This window comes from Salmo salar, chromosome ssa02 (genome assembly GCF_905237065.1).
Source record: "Salmo salar chromosome ssa02, Ssal_v3.1, whole genome shotgun sequence".
NCBI classification, from domain to species: domain Eukaryota; kingdom Metazoa; phylum Chordata; class Actinopteri; order Salmoniformes; family Salmonidae; genus Salmo; species Salmo salar.
The window spans coordinates 85,516,956-85,543,768 of record NC_059443.1 but is presented as its reverse complement, the minus strand read 5'-3'; the positions used below and the strand labels follow the sequence as shown (position 1 = coordinate 85,543,768).

The window sequence follows — 26,813 nt, the reverse complement described above, 5'->3', positions numbered from 1 at the left end:
AAAAAATGTCCACTGAACTTAGTTCAACTGTCGTACCCCATCAGAACCCAAAATATAAGCTTGTTTTACTCCTTTGTTTGTGAACAATGTAATTGTAAAATAACACTGTATATCCTCAAAACATGGAGGTAGTTAAATGATGCTGAACCTGAGACATAAGATTGTTATAAAAAGTGCTATTGAAATGCAATAAATTATTACTATATACACTGAACAAAAATATAAACGCAACAATTTCAACGATTTTACTGAGTTACAGTTCATATAAGGAATCAGTCAATTGAAATACATTAATTAGGCCCTAATCTATGCATTTTACATGACTGGGCAGGGGCGCAGCCTTGGGTGGCCCTGGGAGGACATAGGTCTACCCACTTGGGAGACTGGCCCACCCACTGGGCAGCAAGGCCCAGCCAATCAGAAGGAGTTTTTCCCCACAAAAGGACTTCATTACAGACAGAAATACTCCTCAGTTTCATCAGCTGTCCGGGTGGCTGGTCTCAGACGATCCTGCAGGTGAAGAAGCCGGATGTGGAGGTTCTGGGCTGGCGTGGTTACATGTGGTCTGCGGTTGTGAGGCTGGTTGGACGTACTGCAAAATGTTGTAAAATTACATTGGAAGTGGCTTATGGTAGAGAAATTAATATTACATTAGCTGGCAACATCTCTGGTGGACATTCCTGCAGTCAGCATGCCAATTGCATGCTCCCTCAAACCATGAGAAATCTGTGGCACTGTGTTGTGTGACAAAACTGCACATTTTAGTGACCTTTTATTGTCACCAGCACAATGTGCAAATGTGTAATGATCATGCTGTTTAATCAGCTTCTTGATATACCACACCGGTCAGGTGGATGGATTATCTTGGCAAAGGGGAAATGCTCACTAACAGGAAGGTCAACAAATTTGTGCGTAACATTTTGAGAGAAGAAACACACATTTCTGGAATCTTTTATTTCAGCTCATGAAAAATGGGACCAACACTTTACATGTTGCGTTTATATTTTTGTTAAGTATATTTAGAGAGTTGGGCAACCTTCTAGAATTTGAATATTGTTATCATTCTAGACCTTCAGTTATATCATTTAAATATTCCCCATGTATTGTAAATGGGGGCGCTAACATGGCTGCCATAATTTTATGTAAATGCAGAAACCTGTCCCCAACTCTCTAAATACCTGTCTCTGGTCTGAACCATGTTGCACCGGGCTAACATGCTGACCAGACTATCGCGCATGTTGATTTTGTCCCCCCACACCAGACCCTATCAGGACTCGCAGGTTAAAATATCAAAACAAACTTCCTGCTAACTTGCTGTTGCTAGCTAATTTGTCCTATTTAGCTAGCTTGCTGTTGCTAGTTAATTTGTCCTGGGATATAAACATTGGGTTAATATTGATATAAGTGATATTTACATTTACATTACATTTACATTTAAGTCATTTAGCAGACGCTCTTATCCAGAGCGACTTACAAAATGGTGCATTCACCTTATGATATCCAGTGGAACAACCACTTTACAATAGTGCATCTAAATCTTTTAAGGGGGGGGGGTTAGAAGGATTACTTTATCCTATCCTAGGTATTCCTTAAAGAGGTGGGGTTTCAGGTGTCTCCGGAAGGTGGTGATTGACTCCGCTGTCCTGGCGTCGTGAGGGAGCTTGTTCCACCATTGGGGTGCCAGAGCAGCGAACAGTTTTGACTGGGCTGAGCGGGAACTGTGCTTCCTCAGAGGTAGGGGGGCCAGCAGGCCAGTGGTGGATGAACGCAGTGCCCTTGTTTGGGTGTAGGGCCTAATCAGAGCCTGAAGGTATGGAGGTGCCGTTCCCTTCACAGCTCCGTAGGCAATCACCATGGTCTTGTAGCGGATGCGAGCTTCAACTGGAAGCCAGTGGAGAGAGCGGAGGAGCGGGGTGACGTGAGAGAACTTGGGAAGGTTGAACACCAGACGGGCTGCGGCGTTCTGGATGAGTTGTAGGGGTTTAATGGCACAGGCAGGGAGCCCAGCCAACAGCGAGTTGCAGTAATCCAGACGGGAGATGACAAGTGCCTGGATTAGGACCTGCGCCGCTTCCTGTGTGAGGCAGGGTCGTACTCTGCGAATGTTGTAGAGCATGAACCTACAGGATCGGGTCACCGCCTTGATGTTAGTGGAGAACGACAGGGTGTTGTCCAGGATCACGCCAAGGTTCTTAGCACTCTGGGAGGAGGACACAAGGGAGTTGTCAACCGTGATGGCGAGATCATGGAACGGGCAGTCCTTCCCCGGGAGGAAGAGCAGCTCCGTCTTGCCGAGGTTCAGCTTGAGCTGGTGATCCGTCATCCACACTGATATGTCTGACAGACATGCAGAGATGCGATTCGCCGCCTGGTTATCAGAAGGGGGAAAGGAGAAGATTAATTGTGTGTCATCTGCATAGCAATGATAGGAGAGACCATGTGAGGATATGACAGAGCCAAGTGACTTGGTGTATAGCGAGAATAGGAGAGGGCCTAGAACAGAGCCCTGGGGACACCAGTGGTGAGAGCGCATGGTGCGGAGACAGATTCTCGCCACGCCACCTGGTAGGAGCGACCTGTCAGGTAGGACGCAATCCAAGCGTGGGCCGCGCCGGAGATGCCCAACTCAGAGAGGGTGGAGAGGAGGATCTGATGGTTCACAGTATCAAAGGCAGCAGATAGGTCTAGAAGGATGAGAGCAGAGGAGAGAGAGTTAGCTTTAGCAGTGCGGAGAGCCTCCGTGACACAGAGAAGAGCAGTCTCAGTTGAATGCCCAGTCTTGAAACCTGACTGATTAGGATCAAGAAGGTCATTCTGAGAGAGATAGCAGGAGAGCTGGCCAAGGACGGCACGTTCAAGAGTTTTGGAGAGAAAAGAAAGAAGGGATACTGGTCTGTAGTTGTTGACATCGGAGGGATCGAGTGTAGGTTTTTTCAGAAGGGGTGCAACTCTCGCTCTCTTGAAGACGGAAGGGACGTAGCCAGCGGTCAAGGATGAGTTGATGAGCGAGGTGAGGAAGGGGAGAAGGTCTCCGGAAATGGTCTGGAGAAGAGAGGAGGGGATAGGGTCAAGTGGGCAGGTTGTTGGGCGGCCGGCCGTCACAAGACGCGAGATTTCATCTGGAGAGAGAGGGGAGAAAGAGGTCAAAGCACAGGGTAGGGCAGTGTGAGCAGGACCAGCGGTGTCGTTTGACTTAGCAAACGAGGATCGGATATCGTCAACCTTCTTTTCAAAATGGTTGACGAAGTCATCCGCAGAGAGGGAGGAGGGGGGGGGAGGGGGAGGAGGATTCAGGAGGGAGGAGAAGATAGCAAAGAGCTTCCTAGGGTTAGAGGCAGATGCTTGGAATTTAGAGTGATAGAAAGTGGCTTTAGCAGCAGAGACAGAAGAGGAGAATGTAGAGAGGAGTGAGTGAAAGGATGCCAGGTCCGCAGGGAGGCGAGTTTTCCTCCATTTCCGCTCGGCTGCCCGGAGCCTTGTTCTGTGAGCTCGTAGTGAGTTGTCGAGCCACGGAGCAGGAGGGGAGGACCGAGCCGGCCTGGAGGATAGGGGACAGAGAAAATCAAAGGATGCAGAAAGGGAGGAGAGGAGGGTTGAGGAGGCAGAATCAGGAGATAGGTTGGAGAAGGTTTGAGCAGAGGGAAGAGATGATAGGATGGAAGAGGAGAGAGTAGCGGGAGAGAGAGAGCGAAGGTTGGGACGGCGCAATACCATCCGAGTAGGGGCAGAGTGAGAAGTGTTGAATGAGAGCAAGAGGGAAAAGGATACAAGGTAGTGGTCGGAGATTTGGAGGGGAGTTGCAATGAGATTAGTGGAAGAACAGCATCTAGTAAAGATGAGGTCAAGCGTATTGCCTGCCTTGTGAGTAGGGGGGGAAGGTGAGAGGGTGAGGTCAAAAGAGGAGAGGAGTGGAAAGAAGGAGGCAGAGAGGAATGAGTCAAAGGTAGACGTGGGGAGGTTAAAGTCACCCAGAACTGTGAGAGGTGAGCCATCCTCAGGAAAGGAACTTATCAAGGCGTCAAGCTCATTGATGAAATCTCCAAGGAAACCTGGAGGGCGATAAATGATAAGGATGTTAAGCTTGAAAGGGCTGGTAACTGTGACAGCATGGAATTCAAATGAGGAGATAGACAGATGGGTCAGGGGAGAAAGAGAGAATGTCCACTTGGGAGAGATGAGGATTCCAGTGCCACCACCCCGCTGGCTCGATGCTCTAGGGGTATGCGAGAACACGTGGGCAGACGAAGAGAGAGCAGTAGGAGTAGCAGTGTTATCTGTGGTAATCCATGTTTCCGTCAGCGCCAGGAAGTCTAGGGACTGGAGGGTAGCATAGGCTGAGATGAACTCAGCCTTGTTGGCTGCAGACCGGCAGTTCCAGAGGCTGCCGGAGACCTGGAACTCCACGTGGGTCGTGCGCGCTGGGACCACCAGGTTAGAGTGGCAGCGGCCACGTGGTGTGAAGCGTTTGTATGGCCTGTGCAGAGAGGAGAGAACAGGGATAGACAGACACATAGTTGACAAGCTACAGAAGTGTTGTTTCTTGTATTATTGTCTCTTGTGTCTTTAGAGAACTGTTTCACTTTGATATCCTTTTTCTTCTGTCCTGATTTTCTTTTTCTTTTCTTCTGTTAACTAGATATTCTTTGTTGTTCTTCGTTAGCTAGCTAGCTTCTTCCAAAAGAGTCCCTAGCAACTGCATAGCAACTGGTAAACAATTCAGCTAGCTAAGATAACTACAATTTTATGAAAAATAGTTATTTTTCAAAAGCCTATCTTCTTTGTTTGTTGCTTGTTTTTTCTCCTATTCAGTCTTGCAGTTTTCTTTTGCTTTTTTCCGATGTACTTCACTCTAAAAACCATGTAAATTTCAATATTTGTAGGAGCTCATTTTTCAGCTGCTGCTGCTCAAATTGGAGTTCCGGAACTTTATGATATAACCAACACTAGTCACAGTGATATAACCAACACTAGTCACAGTGATATAACCAACACTAGTCACCTCCTCCACAGTACCCGGAGCACCACAGTGATATACAGTGGGGGGGAAAAGTATTTGATCCCCTGCTGATTTTGTACGTTTGCCCACTGACAAAGAAAGGATCAGTCTATAATTTGAATGGTAGGTTTATTTGTACAGTGAGAGACAGAATAACAACAAAAATATCCAGAAAAACGCAAGTCAAAAATGTTATAAATTGATTTGCATATTAATGAGGGAAATAAGTATTTAACCCCCTCTCAATCAGAATGATTTCTGGCTCCCAGGTGTCTTTTATACAGGTAACGAGCTGAGGTTAGGAGCACACTCTTAAAGGGAGTGCTCCTAACCACAGCTTGTTACCTGTAAAAAAGACACCTGTCCACAGAAGCAATCAATCAATCAGATTCCAAACTCTCCACCATGGCCAAGACCAAAGAGCTCTCCAAGGATGTCAGGGACAAGATTGTAGACCTACACAAGGCTGGAATGGGCTACAAGGCCATCGCCAAGCAGCTTGGTGAGAAGGTGACAACATTTGGTGTGATTATTTGCAAATGGAAGAAACACAAAAGAACTGTCAATATCCCTCGGCCTGGGGCTCCATGCAAGATCTCACCTCGTGGAGTTGCAATGATCATGAGAACGGTGAGGAATCAGCCCAGAACTACACGTGAGGATCTTGTCAATGATCTCAAGGCAGCTGGGACCATAGTCACCAAGAAAACAATTGGTAACATACTACGCCGTGAAGGACTGAAATCTTGCAGCGCCCGCAAGGTCCCCCTGCTCAAGAATACATATACATGCCCGTCTGAAGTTTGCCAATGAACATCTGAATGACTCAGAGGACAACTGGTGAAAGTGTTGTGGTCAGATGAGACCAAAATGGAGCTCTTTGACATCAACTCAACTCTCCGTGTTTGGAGGAGGAGGAATGCTGCCTATGACCCCAAGAACACCATCTCCTCCGTCAAACATGGAGGTGGAAACATTATGCTTTCTTTGGGGGTGTTTTTCTGCTAAGGGGACAGGACAACTTCACCGCATCAAAGGGACGATGGACGGGGCCATGTACTGTCAAATCTTGGGTGAGAACCTCCTTCCATCAGCCAGGGCATTGAAAATGGGTCGTGGATGGGTATTCCAGCATGACAATGACCCAAAACACACGGCCAAGGCAACAAAGGAGTGGCTCAAGAAGAAGCACAAGGTCCTGGAGTGGCCTAGCCAGTCTCCAGACCTTAATCCCATAGAAAATCTGTGGAGGGAGCTGAAGGTTTGAGTTGCAAAACGTCAGCCTCGAAACCTTAATGACTTGGAGAAGATTTGCAAGGAGGAGTGGGACAAAATCCCTCCTGAGATGTGTGCAAACCTGGTGGCCAACTACAAGAAACGTCTGACCTCTGTGATTGCCAACAAGGGTTTTGCCACCAAGTACTAAGTCATGTTTTGCAGAGGGGTCAAATACTTATTTCCCTCATTAAAATGCAAATCATTTTATAACATTTTTGACATGCGTTTTTCTGGATTTTTTTGTTGTTATTCTGCCTCTCACTGTTCAAATAAACCTACTATTAATATTATAGACTGATCATTTCTTTGTAAGTGGGCAAACGTACAAAATCAGCAGGGGATCAAATACTTTTTTCCCCCACTGTAACCAACACTAGTCACAGTGATATAACCAACACTAGTCACCTCCTCCACAGTACCTGGAGCGTCACAGTGATATAACCAACACTATAACCAACACTAGAGGTTTGACCACGTTAGGCAACCTAAAAGAACATGAGAGGACACACACAGGAGAAAAGCGTTTTCAATGTTCCTTCTGTGGAAAGAGTTTTACCCGTTTAGGAAGCCTGAAAAGGCATAAACGAATACACTCAGGGGAAAAGCCCTACCAATGCTCCCAGTGTGGAAAGAGATTTTGTAGATCACAGGACCTTACATCACATGAGAGGACACACTTTACCACTGCTCCCAATGTGGAAAGACTTTTAACTGATTAGGGATCCAGAAAACATATGGGATGACACATAGGAGAAAAGAGATTTACTCCGTTATGGAACCTGAAAGACCATGAAAAATACATATAAATACACAGGAGGAGAAGACATACCGCTGTTCTAATTGTGGAGAGACATTTTCCCAGTCAGAGGACCTGCAATCACATGAGAGAATACAGAGGCTGTGTTCTGACACGTTTTTGACTGAAATAGTGTTTACATTTTTTGTTTATATAAGAGAATGTTTTTCAAAAGATTTGCCCTCTTTTACATTCATAAAATGTGCATCTTTATGAACTTTGCCTGGATAAAAGTAAGTAAGTTACCTTGGCCTTGCCTGGTGTGAACCTTTCTGTAGCATAAGACAGCTTAATGTACAAGTCCCCGTGGACAGGACGCTTAGCCCCAATCTATTTTCTTAAAGCTGAGTGCCAAGCAGGCACACCTGGTCCCCATTTTTAAAGTCTTTGGTATGACTCAGGCGGGGAACCAACTACCAACCTTCCAATCTCAGGGAGGACACTAACCACAAGGGCAGTGAGTTGATTGTGATTCAAATAAAATTGTAATTAAAATAAAATGTTTTTGGGTACAAGTATAAACCCTTTGATGTTCATTAAATGTTTTGGATATATGTTTTACATGTAAATGATTAAAGAGATGAATAGAATGTGGATTTCTTCATTCTAACCTTGAAACATCTTGAATTTTGTCTGTGTTACATTGAGTTAATTTGTGTACTAGTCATCATGCTAAATGAGTATGAAAATGTGATGACGTTCTTAGAACATTGATAAGTTGTTGACATGAAGAACTCACTACCTCATGAATGTTCCCATCAGTATTATTAAAACACTCACTACCTCATGAATGTTCCCATCAGTATTATTAAAACACTCACTACCTCATGAATGTTCCCATCAGTATTTTTAAAACATTCACTACATCATGAATGTTCCCATCAGTATTATTAAAACACTCACTACCTCATGAATGTTCCCATCAGTATTATTAAAACACTCACTACCTCATGAATGTTCCCATCAGTATTATTAAAACACTCACTACCTCATGAATGTTCCCATCAGTATTATTAAAACATTCACTACATCATGGCTGTTCCCATCAGTATTACTAAAACACTACCTCATGAATGTTCCCATCAGTAATATTAAAACACTATCTCATGAATGTTCCCATCAGTAATATTAAAACACTACCTCATGAATGTTCCCATCAGCATTATTCCACCATATCAGAGAAAACACAGGTGCTGATTGTTAAAAGGAATTGATGAATTAAACATATTTTGGTCTGAATATTAATAAAGTGTGGAATGCCATTAGTGGACTTTCATTATATACATCTACAACACGTATATGAAAAAACCCCTGAAATATCACATTTACATAAGTATTCAGACCCTTTACTTTGTTGAAGCACCTTTGGCAGCGATAAAATCCTCGAGTTTTCTTGGGTATAACGCTACAAGCTTGGCACAGTTTCTCCCATTCTTCTCTGTAGATCCTATCAAGCTCTGTCAGGTTGGATGGGGAGAATTGCTGCACAGATATTTTCAGGTCTCTCCAGAGATGTTAGATCGTGTTCAAGTCTGGGGTCTTGCTGGGCCACTCAAGGACATTCAGAGACTTGTCCTGAAGCCACTCCTACTTTGTCTTGGCTGTGTGCTTAGGGTTGTTGTCCTGTTGGAAGGTGAACCTTCGACCCAGTCTGAGCGCTCTGGAGCAGGTTTTCATCAAGGATCTCTCTGTACTTTGCTCTGTTCATCTTTCCCTCGATCCTGACTAGTCTTCCAGTCCCTGCTGCTGAAAAACATCCCCACAGCATGATGCTGCCACCACCATGCTTCACCGTAGGGATGATACCAGGTTTCCTCCAGATGTAACGCTTGACATTCAGGCCAAAGAGTTCAATCTTGGTTTCATCAGACCAGAGAATCTTGTTTCTCATGGTCTGAAAGTCCTTTAGGTGCCTTTTGGCAAACTCCAAAACGAGCTGTCATGTGCCTTTTTTACTGAGGAGTGGCTTCCGTCTGGCCACTCTATCATAAAGGCCTGATTGGTGGAGTGCTGCGGAGATGGTTGTCCTTCTGGAAGGTTCTTCCATCTCCCCAGAGGAACTCTGGAGCTCTGTCAGAGTGACCATCGGGTTCTTGGCCACCTCCCTGACCAATGCCCTTCTCCCCTGATTGCTCAGTTTGGCCAGGCGGCCAGTTCTAGGAAGAGTCCTACAAGATTGTGGAGGCTGTTCAGTGTGGCTTTTGACATTATCGATCATAGTTTGCTGCTGGAGAAATGTAAGTGTTATGGCTTTACACCCCCTGCTATATTGTGGATAAAGAGTTACCTGTCTAACAGAACACAGAATTGTAGATATGTGTTAGTGGAGTAGGGGCCTGAGGACTCACACATAATGTGTTGTAGATATGTGGTAGTAGAGTAGTGACCTGAGGACTCACACTTAATGTGTTGTAGATATGTGGTAGTGACACTAAGTGGCAGTGTTTTTACAACTAATGCCGGTTTGCCTGAGGCTGATGCCGTGCAGGTGTTTGTACACATGCATATACACAAACTCTCATTCAAACAAACACATACAAGAACACACACATACATGTAATTGTGCCAGACATGCACACAAACATATACAGTTGGCATTGCTGTTATGATTTCAGTTGTCCTTGATGTCCTTTGTTTTAAATGTATTATTTTGTTAGAATTTTTTTGCATTGTTGTTTGCTGTTTTCTTCTGTCTTTTCCTTTTATCTCATTAGTTCATTCTCTTGGTTGTTGGTGCATTGGGGGGTTCTTGGGGGTGGGGAATGGAATTAACTGTCTTTTTTTTCTCTTCCTGGGGGGGGACTGTGGGAGTGGTCTCGAATGGTTGAGGGACAGCTATTGGGGAACTGTGGGGGGATCTTGGAGGGTTCGGGTTCAGGTTTTTTGGCCTGGTGGTAGATCGGTCAACATGCCCTTGAGCAGGGCATTGACCCTGGATGCTTCTGTTTGACGCTCTGAATGGGAATCTGTTGGATGACTGGTATGATGTCGTTATTGAGCGGCTTCACTGCAAGTATATTGTATGTTTCGAATATTCAATAAATAAAAATAAATAAAAAACTTACTGGAGCTTCAAGGCCGGTTCATCTTGCACTCCGGCACTTCTTCCCAGTGGTGAGAGGACAACATCTCATATTCCTCTCAGTGCTGAGAGGACCTCATATTCCTCTCAGTGCTGAGAGGACAACATCTCATATTCCTCTCAGTGCTGAGAGGACAACATCTCATATTCCTCTCAGTGCTCAGAGGACAACATCTCATATTCCTCTCAGTGCTCAGAGGACAACATCTCATATTCCTCTCAGTGCTCAGAGGACAACATCTCACATTCCTCTCAGTGCTGAGAGGACAACATCTCATATTCCTCTCAGTGCTGAGAGGACAACATCTCATATTCCTCTCAGTGCTGACAGGACAACTTGACACGGACAGACGACACAAACATGGTTGAACAAAACAACTGCCAGGGCGGACTGATGACACGGCTCTCTCAATGGCCATTGCATCAGGTAGAATGGGACCTACTGCTTTGGACAAACAGACACCTTACATCCCTCAGAGCAATATACCTGCCGGGGGTGAAGAATCAGGCAGCAGATCTTCTCTCCAGAGGAAGCCCTCTTCCTTCAGACTGGAGGATACAGCCCACGGTAGTGGAGATGATCTGGGCGTGATTCGGAACGACCATCGTCGATCTGTTTGCATCGTGAGACTCAACCAATTGTCGTATGTGGTTGTCCATAAAGGGTCCAGCAGGCCCACATCGGGGGGTCGATGCCCTATCACTCAGATGGCCCAACGGGAGGCTGCTGTAGGCGTTTCCACCAATTCCGTTGATCCACTCAGGACTTTAGGAAGATCACGCTAGAGAGAGAGAGAGAGAGAGAGAGAATCAGTTCTACTTGTTGCTCCAAGTTAGCCACAGCATCACGTGTTTTCAGACCTTGTACAGAGAACAACCTCCCAACCATGGGAACTCCCTCATCGAAACGGACCTCCTGTCACAACGATTTGTGACAGGTTTGTGACAGCTTACCGATCATTGCACCTGTACACAGCCCATCTGTAAATAGCACACCTCATCCTCATATTGTTATTTTCTTTTTTTGCTCCTTTGTACCCCAGTATCTCTACTTGCACATTCATCTTCTGCACATCTATCACTTCAGTGTAACTTCATTGGGATAGGGGGCAGTATTTTCACATCCGGATGAAAAGCGTGCCCAAAGTAAACTGCCTGTTTCTCAGGCCCAGAAGCTAAGATATGCATATAATTGGTAGATTTAGATAGAAAACACTCTAAAGTTTCTCAAACTGTTAAAATTATGTCTGTGAGTATAACAGAACTTATTTGGCAGGTGAAACCCCGAGGACAAACCATCCAGGAGTTAAATTTTTTGTTGCTGCAGGGAAGTCCTCCAGGAGCTGATGGCTGCAGGGAAATCCTCCAGGAGCTGATGGCTGCAGGGAAGTCCTCCAGGAGCTGGTGGCTGCAGGGAAGTCCTCCAGGAGCTGGTGGCTGCAGGGAAGTCTTCCAGGAGCTGGTGGCTGCAGGGAAGTCCTCCAGGAGCTGATGGCTGCAGGGAAGTCCTTATCTACATTGAAAGTATACATGGCAGCCATCTCTATGGGTCATGACCAGATTACTGCTGCGTCACATCCTCTAGAATCACTATTAGTAACGGTCGTCGTAGTGAATGGACCAAGGCGCAGCAGGTACGTGAATGCTCATGTTTATTTTACAAAATAAAACACAAAAACAATGAACGGACGACAAACAGTCTTGCAGGCAACACACAGCTATGCAAAGAACAACTTCCCATAAAACCCAAACAAAACACACCCTTCTATAGAGGACCTTCAATCAGAGGCAACGAGGAACAGTTGCCTCCAATTGAAGGCCAAATCAATAAACTAAACATAGAACTAAAAAGACTAGACTAGAACATAGAAAATACACTAACATAGAACATAGACCAAAACCCCGGAATACATAAATCAAACACCCCTCTACAAAAACACACACTCCGAACCACATAAAACAAATCCCCCCTTGCCACGTCCTGACCAAACTACAATAACAGATAACCCCTTACTGGTCAGAACGTGACAGTATCCCCCCCCCCCCCACTCCCCAAATGTGCAGACCCCGGATGCACCTCACACAAAAAAATAAACACAAAATAAACCCCCCAAAATAAAGGGAGGGAAGGGAGGGTGGCTGCCGTCACCGAAGGTTCCCGTGCTACACCCCCCCTCCCCAATCCTCCTACTGTGGAGGTGGCTCAGGCTCTGGCCTAAGTCCCCCACCTAACCTGTCCACCCCCGCTGAATACATATTTAATGTTACCCCTCCCGAAGTCTCTGTGCTATGGCGCATCGCTGAAGACCTCGGGCTGATGTGTGTTGCTGGAGACCTCAGGCTGAAGGGCGACTCTGGATGCGCCGATTATGGACTGTCGGGCTACTCTCGCTGCGTCGATTCCGGACTGTAGGGCGACTCTCGCTGCGTCGATTCCGGACTGTAGGGCGACTCTCGCTGAGTCGATTCCGGACTGTAGGGCGACTCTCGCTGCGTCGATTCCGGACTGTAGGGCGACTCTCTCTGCGTCGATTTCGGACTGTAGGGCGACTCTCGCTGCGTCGGTTTCGGACTGAAGGCCGTCTCACTCGGTTCCGGACTGTAGGCCGTCTAACTCGGTTCCGGACTGTAGGCCGTCTCACTCGGTTCCTGACTGTAGGCCGTCTCACTCGGTTCCGGACTGTAGGCCAACTCACTCGCTTCCGGACTGTGGGCCGTCTCACTCGGTTCCGGACTTTGGGCCATCTCTGGACGGGGCACTGTCGCCGGACACTCTGGACGGGGCACTGTCGTTGGACATTCTGGACGGGGCACTGTCGTCGGACACTCTGGACGGGGCACTGTTTCCGGACGCTCTGGACGGGGCACTGTTGCCGGAAGCTCTGGATGGGGCACTGTCGTCGGAAGCTCTGGACGGGGTACTGTCGTCGGAAGTTCTGGACGGGGTACTGTCGTTGGAAGCTCTGGACGGGGACTGTGCACTGAAAGCCTGATGCATGGGGCTGGTAGTGGAGATACCAGACTGGAGACACGCACCCCAAGGCTAGTGCGAGGAGCAGGAACAGGACAAGTTGGACTGGGCTGACGCACTGGAAGCCTGGTGCGTGGTGCTGGCTTTGGATGTGCCAGACTGGAAACACGCACCTCAGGGCTAGTGCGTGGAGCGGGAACAGGATACACTGGACCATGGGTAAGCACTGGAGGTCTGGAGCGCACCTCCTGCACAACCCGTCCGGGCTGGATGGTCATAGTAGCCCTGTACGAGCGGAGTGCTGGCACAGGGCCAACTGGGCTATGCAGAGGCCTGATGGTTGCCGTGCGTAGAGCAGGCGTAGGATAGCCTGGGCCTAGGAGGCGCACTGGTGGCCAGATGCGCTGCGCAGGCATCCTCCTTCGAGGTTGGATGCCCACTCTAGCACGGCACTTGCGAGGGGCTGGGATCGCTCGCACCGGACTGTGCGTGCACATGGGCGAGATCGTGCGCACTTCCGCATACACTGGCACTCTCTTCACCACACGCTCCCCATAATAAGCATGGGGAGTTGACTTAGGGCTTACCCTTGGCCCAGCTACCCATGTGCCCACCCAAAATAAATTATTGGGGCTGCCTCTCCGGCTTCCTTGCCAGCCGTGTTCCCCTGTAGCGTTCCCGGTCCTCTTCAGCCTCTCTACATGGTCCCTCTCCGGCTAATATCTCCTCCAAGTCCAAAACTCCCGATAGTCCACCTGCTGCTCCTTTCCCCGCTGCATGGTCCGTTTGTGGTGGGAAGTTCTGTAACGGTCGTCGTAGTGAATGGACCAAGGCGCAGCAGGTACGTGAATGCTCATGTGTATTTTACAAAATAAAACACAAAAACAATGACCGGACGACAAACAGTCTTGCAGGCAACACACAGCTATGCAAAGAACAACTTCCCACAAAACCCAAACAAAACACACCCCTCTATATAGGACCTTCAATCAGAGGCAACGAGGAACAGTTGTCTCCAATTGAAGGCCAAATCAATAAACTAAACATAGAACCTAAAAGACTAGACTAGAACATAGAAAATACACTAACATAGAACATAGACCAAAACCCCGGAATACATAAATCAAATACCCCTCCACATAAACACACACCCCGAACCACATAAAACAAATACCCCCCTGCCACGTCCTGACCAAACTACAATAACAGATAACCCCTTACTGGTCAGAACGTGACACTATTCATGAAAGGTTCCCGCAGGCTACAGCAGCCTACAGGCTACAAGAGCCTACAGGCTACAAGAGCCTACAGGCTACAACAGCCTACAGGCTACAACAGCCTATAGGCTAGCTTTGCTAGGTCTTTCTTTGCTGCACCTCACCCTGTTACCAGACAGTAATCAAGACGGGACCAGACCACAGCCTGAACAACTAGTACAGTTGATTTTGTTGTGTCATAAACACAGGACATCTTTTTATAACAGACATACCCCCTCCCCATCTTCACAACAACTCTGTCAATATGACATCAACATGATAACTATTATGAGTCCTGTGGGAACAGGGTCCAAGGGACAGGTAGATGACCTCATATTATGGATCATTTCAGAGACAGAAGTTGGGGTTGTCAATGTGAATGTGGTGGTTGAACTAATTTCTTTACAACAGAAATTATTATTCTGGGGTCCCCCTCACCATTTGCAGTGAGATTAGTATAACTTGCGTGCAGTGCCTCTTTTGTATGCAGTCTGGTGATATGCTTTAAATTGATACTCATTACAAATCTGCACTAATCAATCAACACATGCTTTCCTTTGGAAATCTCCTAATAATATACAAAAACACCATATAGGTGCAGTGTAATGTGTTGTTGTACAGGGTCAGTCATAGTAGTATGATAGGTGCAGTGTAATGTGTTGTTGTACAGGGTCAGTCATAGTAGTATGATAGGTGCAGTGTAATGTGTTGTTGTACAGGATCAGTCATAGTAGTATGATAGGTGCAGTGTAATGTGTTGTTGTACAGGATCAGTCATAGTAGTATGATAGGTGCAGTGTAATGTGTTGTTGTACAGGGTCAGTCATAGTAGTATGATAGGTGAAGTGTAATGTGTTGTTTTACGGGGTCAGTCATAGTAGTATGATAGGTGCAGTGTAATGTGTTGTTTTACGGGGTCAGTCATAGTAGTATGATAGGTGCAGTGTAATGTGTTGTTGTACAGGGTCAGTCATAGTAGTATGATAGGTGCAGTGTAATGTGTTGTTGTACAGGGTCAGTCATAGTAGTATTATAGGTGCAGTGTAATGTGTTGTTTTACAGGGTCAGCCACAGTAGAACAGCGTCCCTGGAGCAAATTAGTGTTAAGTGCCTTGCTCAAGGACACATCAACAAATCTTTCAGATGTTTTCCTGTTCAGCTCTGGTATTGAACCCGCTCTAATCGTTAGGCTACTTGCCGCCCATTATTTTATTATTATGTGATGAAAGAAATGAAAAATATGAGCTTTTTTGTCTGGAAATAAAATAAACATTGATCTCAACTGCGTTTCCCACTCCAGTCAGCTGACGGCGATGTGTGCGTCTTTCAGGCGACGCTGCCTGTGTGACGTATAATCTAGTGGACGGGACGTTTCTTCAACAACAACAGCTAGTCAGACACCTCACTACCTTTATAGACAAAAATCGTTGTATAGTTGCATCTGTGTTTTAAAAATACGTATGTCTAATAGCTAGCTAGTTTCCCCATTTCATTTCATATATACGTTGTTAGTTAGCTGGCTTGATAAATTAGCCTATTACTAGGCTAACGAACGCCAGCTAGCTAGCTAACATCTCCGACCATGAGCTCACTAAGCTACTCTCCTCCTGCTAAAGAAGAGGAGGCCTGCTGGACGGAGAAAGAGACTCTCGTTAAAGAGGATGAGGAGGCTGTTACAATACAACAACAAGTAGAGGGTGAGGCTGTTACAGTGAAAGAAGAAGAGAAAGATGTTTCAGTGAAAGAAGAGGAAGACGCGTTCAGAGTGAAAGAGGAGGGGGAGGAGGAGGCTGTTACAATACAACAACAAGTAGAGGGTGAGGCTGTTACAGTGAAAGAAGAAGAGAAAGACGTTTCAGTGAAAGAAGAGGAAGACGCGTTCAGAGTGAAAGAGGAGGAGGAAGTTACAGTTAAAGAAGAGGAGGAAGAGACTGAGGATGATGCAGTTTTTAGAGTGAAAGAGGAGGAGGGGGAGATGACTGTCACATTGAAAGAGGAGGCGGAGACAGGAGATCTGATTAAGACCAGTAAGTACTGTCTTAAAATGCGTGGTTTTAAAGCGAAGTTCGACTGAATGTTTATGCTTGAATATGTTGTTTAATGTAGGAATTGATAAAACTAAGATGTGTATACCACCAAAGAGCGGGTCACCAACAACACGTTAACAATGGATTTACACGCAAAATCCCACCTTTAATGTCTCACAGAATGGACTTGCTCTTATCATGACTCAAATTACGTTGCATTACACTGGAGCGCGATTCCATGCAAACGTGGGCCGATAATATTTTTCGTATCTCAGAATATATTGTTTTGGCAATTCTCTCATAGAAACATCATTGGAGGAAGTATGTTTGATATGTTTTTTACATTTGTAACACAAACCATGTTTGAGAAAACCATGATAAAAGGGCCATTATAGGACATGATACAGACATCTAGTCATTATACTGTCAGACCCCATGACCTCTGACCCCTACATGATACAGACAACATCTAGTCATTATACTGTCAGACCTATGATCTGTGAACATGATACAGACAACATCTTGTTGTCATTATACTTCTTACATTGTGCTCTAATATATAGAGTCTAGATTATCTTGGAGTCATTATGTTCCTTATAGTGTGCTCTAATATATAGAGTCTAGATTATGAGATGTATTTTTATATATTAATATCTCAAAAGTAGCCTTTCTGTTCCAGCTCATTTTTAGACATATCATTTGTAATGATATAGCCTACTCTTCAAACAATTCACACGGACTCTAGGTACTTTTTAATGATATGACCCGTTTTATAAGTAGAAATGGACAACTTTTATTTTTTGGCATCTTTTAATGAGGTCTCAGTTTAATACGTTCTGGTTGTAGCCTAGCCCTGTTGTAGATATAGAAGATGTAGCCTAGCCCTGTTGTAGATATAGAGGATGTAGCCTAGCCCTGTTGTAGATATAGAGGATGTAGCCTAGCCCTGTTGTAGATATAGAGGATGTAGCCTAGCCCTGTTGTAGATATAGAGGATGTAGCCTAGCCCTGTTGTAGATATAGAGGATGTAGCCTAGCCCTGTTGTAGATATAGAGGATGTAGCCTAGCCCTGTTGTAGATATAGAGGATGTAGCCTAGCCCTGTTGTAGATGTAGAGGATGTAGCCTAGCCCTGTTGTAGATGTAGAGGATGTAGCCTAGCCCTGTTGTAGATGTAGAGGATGTAGCCTAGCCCTGTTGTAGATGTAGAGGATGTAGCCTAGCCCTGTTGTAGATGTAGAGGATGTAGCCTAGCCCTGTTGTAGATGTAGAGGATGTAGCCTAGCCCTGTTGTAGATATAGAGGATGTAGCCTAGCCCTGTTGTAGATATAGATGATGTAGCCTAGCCCTGTTGTAGATATAGAGGATGTAGCCTAGCCCTGTTGTAGATATAGAGGATGTAGCCTAGCCCTGTTGTAGATATAGAGGATGTAGCCTAGCCCTGTTGTAGATATAGAGGATGTAGCCTAGCCCTGTTGTAGATATAGAGGATGTAGCCTAGCCCTGTTGTAGATATAGAGGATGTAGCCTAGCCCTGTTGTAGATATAGAGGATGTAGCCTGGCCCTGTTGTAGATATAGCGGATAAATCCATTTCAATTCAATCACTTTTTTGACAGCATCCCTTTTGAGTGTCCATAGAGTATCCATAGAGTGTCCATAGATGTTTGCCCATGGAAGAAGTGGTCAGAAAGTGACTTTTTGGACCTGAATGGCAAAACATTCAGGAGATGTGGGGGCGGCAGGTAGCGGCAGGCAGCCTAGTGGTTAGAGCGTTGGACTCGTAACCAAAAAGTTGCAAGATCGAATCCCCGAGCTGACAAGGTGAAAATCTGTCGTTCTGCCCCTGAACAAGGTAGTTAACCCACTGTTCCTAGATCTTCATTAAAAATAAGAATTTGTTCTTAACTGACTTGCCTAGTTAAATAAAGGTTAAATTAAAAAAAACACATTTTAAAGTTGACTCATTTTGTATTCCCCACCATACCATGAGACATCCATGTTTTAATCACTGGAATAGACAAACGGTTGAGTTTGGTATCATTTAAAAGCTTACAAAAAGGGTTTTTAAACTGTTTTATAATCCCCCCCGTCCAAAAAAGAATTATTACATTTTTAACCTTTTTAATGTCAATTATCTAAAAACGTGCAAACTCCATGTTTGCACATGTTGTAGTTTAGACTCTACTTTACATCATCTGAGGTTTTTGGGTCTTGCCTGCCATCGGTTGAATACAGGGTGGGTGTCATTTCAATTATACACATAGAATTCATAGAATGGACCTGTCCTTTCAGACCAGTGGTAGAAAAAGTACCCAACTGTCATACTTGAGTAAAAGTAAAGATACCTTAATAGAAAATGACTCAAGTGAAAGTCACCGAGTAAAATACTACTTGAGTAAAAGTCTAAAAGTATTTGGTTTTAAATATACTAAAGTATCAAATGTAAATGTAATTCCTAAAATATACCTTTAAGTATAAAAAGTTAAAGTATAAATCATTTCACATTCCTTATATTAAGCATACCTGACCGCACAATTTTCTTGTTTTATTATTTTATGGATAGCCAGGGTCCACTCCAACACTCAGACGTAATTTACAAACAATGTATTTGTCAGATCAGATGCAGTAAGGATGATCAGGGATGTTTTCTTGATAAGTGTGTGAATTGGACCATTTTTCTGTCATGCTAACATTCAAAATGTAACGAGTACTTTTGGATGTCAAGGGAAAGTACTTAGGTAGTACTTAAAAGTATTTTTAGTTAAGTGCTTTGCACCTCTGCTTCAGACTACTGCAGTACATCATTGAAATTGTAATGACATTTACATTTTAACTTCTAATTACTACCACAAAGATGGCCGCCGGTCCGTCCAACCGTTGAATGTCAACATAAATGGTCCTCTCTATTCTGTTTATTTTTATGATTTCAACAGGTTTCTTATGGAGGATTGACTGTATAATTTAAAACAACAGATATTCCCATTCAAGTCCAACATTCTCTGATGTGTGGACCTCCAACCATCTTTGCGGTTCGATTTGGGAGTCGAAATGTACATTTTACGACCATTTTAGTAAATTTTTCGACCAAAACATGACACCCATGAGAACAAGATTAGATTTGGGAGCTCTACATTATTTGTTTTTAAAATCTCACCAAGTTTACGTTTAATGATGTAATGTTGTGAAAACTGACCTTGGGTTATTGAGGGATGTAGTCTAGATTAAACCTCATAGGAAGACAGTTTTATCATGTGGAGGTTTCATTCAGGCCACTGTTTAACAAAATAATCTGTTTGTCTTTGGCAGGAGAGAGACCAGACTCTCCCTCTGAAAGCAGGAAGAGTCCTTCAGGGGAACCAGACCCAGAGACGCCCAAACCAGCCAAACGACATCACTGCTCCTACTGCGGAAGGAGTTTTACTAAGTTACGAAACCTAAAAGAGCATGAGAGGACACACACAGGAGAAAAGCCTTTCCAATGTTCCCAGTGTGGAAACAGCTTTAGTCAGTTAGGGAGCCTGAAAATACATAAGAGAATACACTCTGGAGAGAAGCCTTATCACTGCTCCCACTGTGGAATGACTTTTACCTGTTTAGGGAGCCAGAAGTCACATGAGAGAATACACACAGGAGAAAAGCCCTACGACTGTTCCCACTGTGGAAAGAGTTTTAGGTGGTTAGAAGGCCTGACAAAGCATGAGAGGACGCACACAGGAGAAAAGCCCTACCAATGCTCCCACTGTGGAAAGAGTTTTACTCAGTTAGGGAACCTGAAATCACATCAGAGGGTACATACACAGGAGGAGAAGACATACCACTGCTCTCATTGTGGAAAGACATTTTCCCAGTCAGAGGACCTGAAATCACATGAGAGAATAGAGAGGCTGTGTTCTGACTTATGTTTTTGACTGAGAATGTGTGTTTTTGTTCTTGCCAAATGAAATCATATTGTTTATATGAAATCATAAAAAACATAGGTTTACTTTTGTGGATGTTTTTTCATCTGGAGACATGATCATGTCTAAAATCAGAATCAAATCAATGTTTACCTTACTGTGAAATGCTTACTTACAGGCCCTAACCAACAGTGCGATTTTAAGTAAAAAATAGGTTAGTCAGGCTGATTGAGGTAGTATGTACATGTAGATATGGTTAAAGTGACTATGCATATATGATGAACAGAGAGTAGCAGTAGCGTAAAAGAGGGGTTGGTGGGTGGCGGGACACAATGCAGATAGTCCGGGTAGCCAATGTGCGGGGGCACCGGTTAGTCGGGCTAATTGAGGTAGTATGTACATGAACGTATAGTTAAAGTGACTATGCATATATGATAAACAGAGAGTAGCAGCAGCGTAAAAGAGGGGTTGGGGGGGGCGGGACAATGCAAATAGTCCAGGTAGCCATTTGATTACTTGTTCAGGAGTCTTATGGCTTGGGGGTAAAAACTTTTGAGAAGCCTTTTGGTCCTAGACTTGGCGCTCTGGTACCGCTTGCCATGCGGTAGTAGAGAGAACATTCTATGACTGGGGTGGCTGGGGTCTTTGACAATTTTTAGGGCCTTCCTGACACCACCTGGTGTAGAGGTCCTGGATGGCAGGCAGCTTAGCCCCAGTGATGTACTGGGCCGTATGCACTACCCTCTGTAGTACCTTGCGGTCGGAGGCTGAACAGCTCATAGTAACAGGAGCCTATCTCCTGTGTCTGTAGTGTGAGGCAGCTTGATGTACAAGTTCTTCCCCTGGACAGGACTAGTCTATTAAGTTGCCCTCCACCAACTGCTGTTTTCAGATCTCGCAATGGGTCACGGATGTGATTCAGATCTGGGGCCTCGTTTATACAAATCTGTGCGTAAAACCAAATGCGTGGGATAATTTCCACGCAAAGCGTGAGATTTATCGACATGAACGTTTGCTTGAGAGAGAGAGGGTAAATTAAACGCACAGCCGTTACCATGTGTAAGCACAGTGCCACGTGGTGGACTGAGGGAACTTCTTGTCAAGCGTAGAATGGGGAAATATCTGTTGAGAATGTCTGTCTGACATTGTGAGAATAATAATGAAAATATTTTTAGATGTGGCGGATGAATCAGAATTAGTTGGGTAACATAGATAATTAAGATCTTTTATTTGTATAATATGCTTATGTGAGATACTTGTCATTAGAATTGTCATGATGTTGGCCTGTGGGTAAGGTTTATGACCCCCCCATAAATACCTTTCTCCCTTCCCCTCTCTTTCTGACCCTACTGAAGGACTGTTGAATAGCCTTTGTTGAATATAGAGAGTCTGGGAACATCAAACAAATGGGGAAAAGGAACCATATTTTGGTAATAAAACCAGCTGGAAATATGCTTTGGAACTTAATGAGTATGGATGTCAGTTCGGTTGTCATCTGAGACATTATGACTGATGACAGGACGACATAAACTGTACCTGGGAAAGTATACACCCTCTAGTTATCAGAGTCACATGGAATTGTTATGCAATTGAAATGTTTGTTATTGAAATAGTTTGTTAGGAGATTAAATGTAATTTTAGCTTCCAATTGAGAGAATTGGGTTTTCATAAGGAAAGTGCCCTGCTTGATCAGTGGCCCGCCCCTGTGATGAGACAGGGGTTATAAATGATGAAACACACCCTCCTCCCCTCGCCACTATATAAGACAATGACACAATGTAACCAGTGGGTTCCACTACGTGAGGTCTGCAGCCTCTGCGTTACAAGAACACACATGTCAAGTACAGAACTAAGCCAACGTGAGCTTTGGTTGTGAATGGTATGAACTTTGAACTTATTCACTACAGAAGTGATACTTCCTAGCCGTTGAGTTAGCAGCGGCCGCTGTAGACGTGGGCTAGGAAAGGACGGACGACGGATCCAGTCTACCACAGACAAAGATACTACAACGTATCCACTTTAACACCATTGACATTCTTCTGAGGACAGGAAGATCTGTTGTCCAACCCGGCCAGCATCTACGACCAATCTACCGACATCATTTGTATTCTGTGTATATGTAATTCTGTGTGATTAGTTGGGTATTTAGTAAATAAATAATTAAACCCAATTTTGGATTGCTGATTCAACTTGTTAGCCAGGGTTCGTGAAGAAAACCAAGAATTTACAACTTTCATTATGAGACTGAAAATAAAATGAGGATTAATATTGACGGCTATCGATGTAAAATATTAAAGTCTTTAAGAGTTTATTCGTAAGATAACGGCTCTATAAACACTCTTCCGTGGTGTCCCGACTTTCTAGTTAATTACATTTACATGATTAGCGAATCAGGGGATATTAATTACAGAGAAAGGATTTTATAGAATAGCATGTCATATCACTTAATCCGGCATAGCCAAAGACACAACAGAATGTATCCCTTTGGACTCTGGTGTTGGCAGTTGCACTTCTCCCTCAGCTGGGGCTCAGTCACCTGGGGCCCAGAGAGGGGAGAGGTCAGGCTTGTCTTTCATATGTCCCTGGTGCTATGCAGAATATCAGAAAGGGAAGAGGACAGAATGGAACATTGTCTTCATTTTTACATTTTAGTCATTTAGCAGACGCTCTTATCCAGAGCGACTTACAGTACTGAATGCTTACATTTCATACATTTTATCTCCGTACTGGTCCCCCGTGGGTATCGAACCCACAACCCTGGCGTTGCAAACACCATGCTCTACCAACTGTGCCACCTATGGCGTGATTAATGGGGAACCAATTACTTGTCTCCACAATGTCTGTGCACAAGTCACTCCCTCCTTTGGCATTGAGGGGAGGTGTATGGCAGTGTCTGGAACCATTGTATGTCCTCTCTGATGTTGCACTTATCCTGGGATAGTGTATGACCTAGAGGCTCACTCCCCTCAGTGAGCTTGTCCAGGAGTGGGGTCAAGAGGGGCTTTACTTTAGATGGGAGTATCTAGAGTTGACAATTGATATATGCCATTGGATGAGTTGGTGTGTTTGTACTATGAAGTACCAGGAACGAGATTAGAACCTCGTCATAGGGACCAAACTGAACGATAATTTATAGCGAATGCTATCTGGCTATGGGATACTCCTCTCTCAAGTAAAAGTTTTTCTTTGTGAACAGTTCAATCAATAATACAGTAGAAAAATCTATATACAGCATGTGCAAGTGAGGTAGGATAAGAGAGGTAAGGCAATAAATAGGCCATGGTGGCAAAGTAATTACAATATAGCAATTAAACACTGGAATGGTAGGATGTGCAGAAGATAAATGTGCAACTAACTAACTAGCTAGCTAACATCCTTGACCATGAGCTCACTAACCTACTACCCCTCTGCTAAAGAAGAGGAGGTCTACAGGACGGAGAAAGAAGCTCTGGGGATGAATATTGCCGTGAATGAAGAAGAGGAGGATGTTTTAGTAAAAGGAGAGGAAGATGCTTTCAGAATGAAAGAGGAGGATGAGGAGGCTATCAGTATCACATTGGAAACAGAGGAGAATAACGTTACAGTGAAAGACGAGAAAGAACCTTTTAGAGTGAAAGATGAAGAGGGGATAGAGGCTGTCACAGTGCAAGAAGAGGAGGTAGAAGCTTCCAGAATTAAAGAGGAGGAAGAGGAGGCCATAAGATTGAAAGAAGAGGAGGAGGATGTTATAGTGAAAGAAGAGAAAGAACCCATTGGAGTGTCAGAGGAGGCTATCTTAAGAAAAGAGGATGAGGAAGATGTTTTGGGAGATGAAGGAGAGGAAGAGGAGACTGAAGATCTGATTAACACCAGTGAGCACCGTCTTAAAAGCAGGGCCACAAACTGCCCTTGATGAATTAATGTATCGTTTTAATATATGGCTCTGGGCCTCGCCATTGATTCTTGGATAATATAACTTAAAAAATGTCCACTGAACTTAGTTCAACTGTCGTACCCCATCAGAACCCAAAATATAAGCTTGTTTTACTCCTTTGTTTGTGAACAATGTAATTGTAAAATAACACTGTATATCCTCAAAACATGGAGGTAGTTAAATGATGCTGAACCTGAGACATAAGATTGTTATAAAAAGTGCTATTGAAATGCAATAAATTATTACTATATACACTGAACAAAAATATAAACGCAACAATTTCAACGATTTTACTGAGTTACAGTTCATATAAGGAATCAGTCAATTGAAATACATTAATTAGGCCCTAATCTATGCATTTTAGCCTTGGGTGGCCCTGGGAGGACATAGGTCTACCCACTCGGGAGACTGGCCCACCCACTGGGCAGCAAGGCCCAGCCAATCAGAAGGAGTTTTTCCCCACAAAAGGACTTCATTACAGACAGAAATACTCCTCAGTTTCATCAGCTGTCCAGGTGGCTGGTCTCAGACGATCCTGCAGGTGAAGAAGCCGGATGTGGAGGTTCTGGGCTGGCGTGGTTACATGTGGTCTGCGGTTGTGAGGCTGGTTGGACGTACTGCAAAATGTTGTAAAATTACATTGGAAGCGGCTTATGGTAGAGAAATTAATATTACATTAGCTGGCAACATCTCTGGTGGACATTCCTGCAGTCAGCATGCCAATTGCATGCTCCCTCAAACCATGAGAAATCTGTGGCACTGTGTTGTGTGACAAAACTGCACATTTTAGTGACCTTTTATTGTCACCAGCACAATGTGGAAATGTGTAATGATCATGCTGTTTAATCAGCTTCTTCATATACCACACCTTTCAGGTGGATGGATTATCTTGGCAAAGGGGAAATGCTCACTAACAGGAAGGTAAACAAATTTGTGCGTAACATTTTGAGAAAAGAAACACACATTTCTGGAATCTTTTATTTCAGCTCATGAAAAATGGGACCAACACTTTACATGTTGCGTTTATGTTTTTGTTAAGTATATTTAGAGAGTTGGTCAACCTTCTAGAATTTGAATATTGTTATCATTCTAGACCTTCAGTTATATAATTTAAATATTCCCCATGTATTGTAAATGGGGGCGCTAACATGGCTGCCATAACTTTATGTAAACGCAGAAAGCTGTCCCCAACTCTCTAAATACCTGTCTCTGGACTGAACCATGTTGCACCGGGCTAACATGCTGACCAGACTATCGCGCATGTTGATTTTGTCCCCCCACACCTGACCCTATCAGGACTCGCAGGTTAAAATATCAAAACAAACTTCCTGCTAACTTGCTGTTGCTAGCTAATTTGTCCTATTTAGCTAGCTTGCTGTTGCTAGTTAATTTGTCCTGGGATATAAACATTGGGTTAATATTGATATAAGTGATATAACCAACACTACTCCCTCCACAGTACCTGGAGCATCACAGTGATATAACCAACACTAGTCACAGTGATATAACCAACACTAGTCACCTCCTCCACAGTACCTGGAGCGTCACAGTGATATAACCAACACTATAACCAACACTAGAGGTTTGACCACGTTAGGCAACCTAAAAGAACATGAGAGGACACACACAGGAGAAAAGCGTTTTCAATGTTCCTTCTGTGGAAAGAGTTTTACCCGTTTAGGAAGCCTGAAAAGGCATAAACGAATACACTCAGGGGAAAAGCCCTACCAATGCTCCCAGTGTGGAAAGAGATTTTGTAGATCACAGGACCTTACATCACATGAGAGGACACACTTTACCACTGCTCCCAATGTGGAAAGACTTTTAACTGATTAGGGATCCAGAAAACATATGGGATGACACATAGGAGAAAAGAGATTTACTCCGTTATGGAACCTGAAAGACCATGAAAAATACATATAAATACACAGGAGGAGAAGACATACCGCTGTTCTAATTGTGGAGAGACATTTTCCCAGTCAGAGGACCTGCAATCACATGAGAGAATAGAGAGGCTGTGTTCTGACATGTTTTTGACTGAAATAGTGTTTAAATTTTTTGTTTATATAAGAGAATGTTTTTCAAAAGATTTGCCCTCTTTTACATTCATAAAATGTGCATCTTTATGAACTTTGCCTGGATAAAAGTAAGTAAGTTACCTTGGCCTTGCCTGGTGTGAACCTTTCTGTAGCATAAGACAGCTTAATGTACAAGTCCCCGTGGACAGGACGCTTAGCCCCAATCTATTTTCTTAAAGCTGAGTGCCAAGCAGACGCACCTGGTCCCCATTTTTAAAGTCTTTGGTATGACTCAGGCGGGGAACCAACTACCAACCTTCCAATCTCAGGGAGGACACTAACCACAAGGGCAATGAGTTGATTGTGATTCAAATAAAATTGTAATTAAAATAAAATGTTTTTGGATACAAGTATAAACCCTTTGATGTTCATTAAATGTTTTGGATATATTTTTTAAATGTAAATGATTAAATAGATGAATAGAATGTGCATTTCTTTATTCTAACCTTGAAACATCTTGAATTTTGTCTGTGTTACATTGAGTTAATTTGTGTACTAGTCATCAAGCTAAATGAGT

At 44.1% G+C, this 26,813-nt stretch overlaps 1 protein-coding gene across 1 annotated transcript; it reads left to right on the top strand.

Annotated features, from left to right (window-relative positions):
* The first annotated feature begins 15,723 nt into the window (after positions 1 to 15,723).
* Positions 15,724 to 20,687, top strand: LOC123732426 (zinc finger protein 3-like). Its single transcript, XM_045711555.1, has 2 exons — positions 15,724 to 16,406; positions 19,716 to 20,687. Exons 1-2 carry the CDS (start codon positions 15,962 to 15,964, stop codon positions 20,315 to 20,317), a joined length of 1,047 nt encoding a protein of 348 aa, XP_045567511.1. The 5' UTR covers positions 15,724 to 15,961; the 3' UTR covers positions 20,318 to 20,687.
* Positions 20,688 to 26,813: the final 6,126 nt, after the last annotated feature.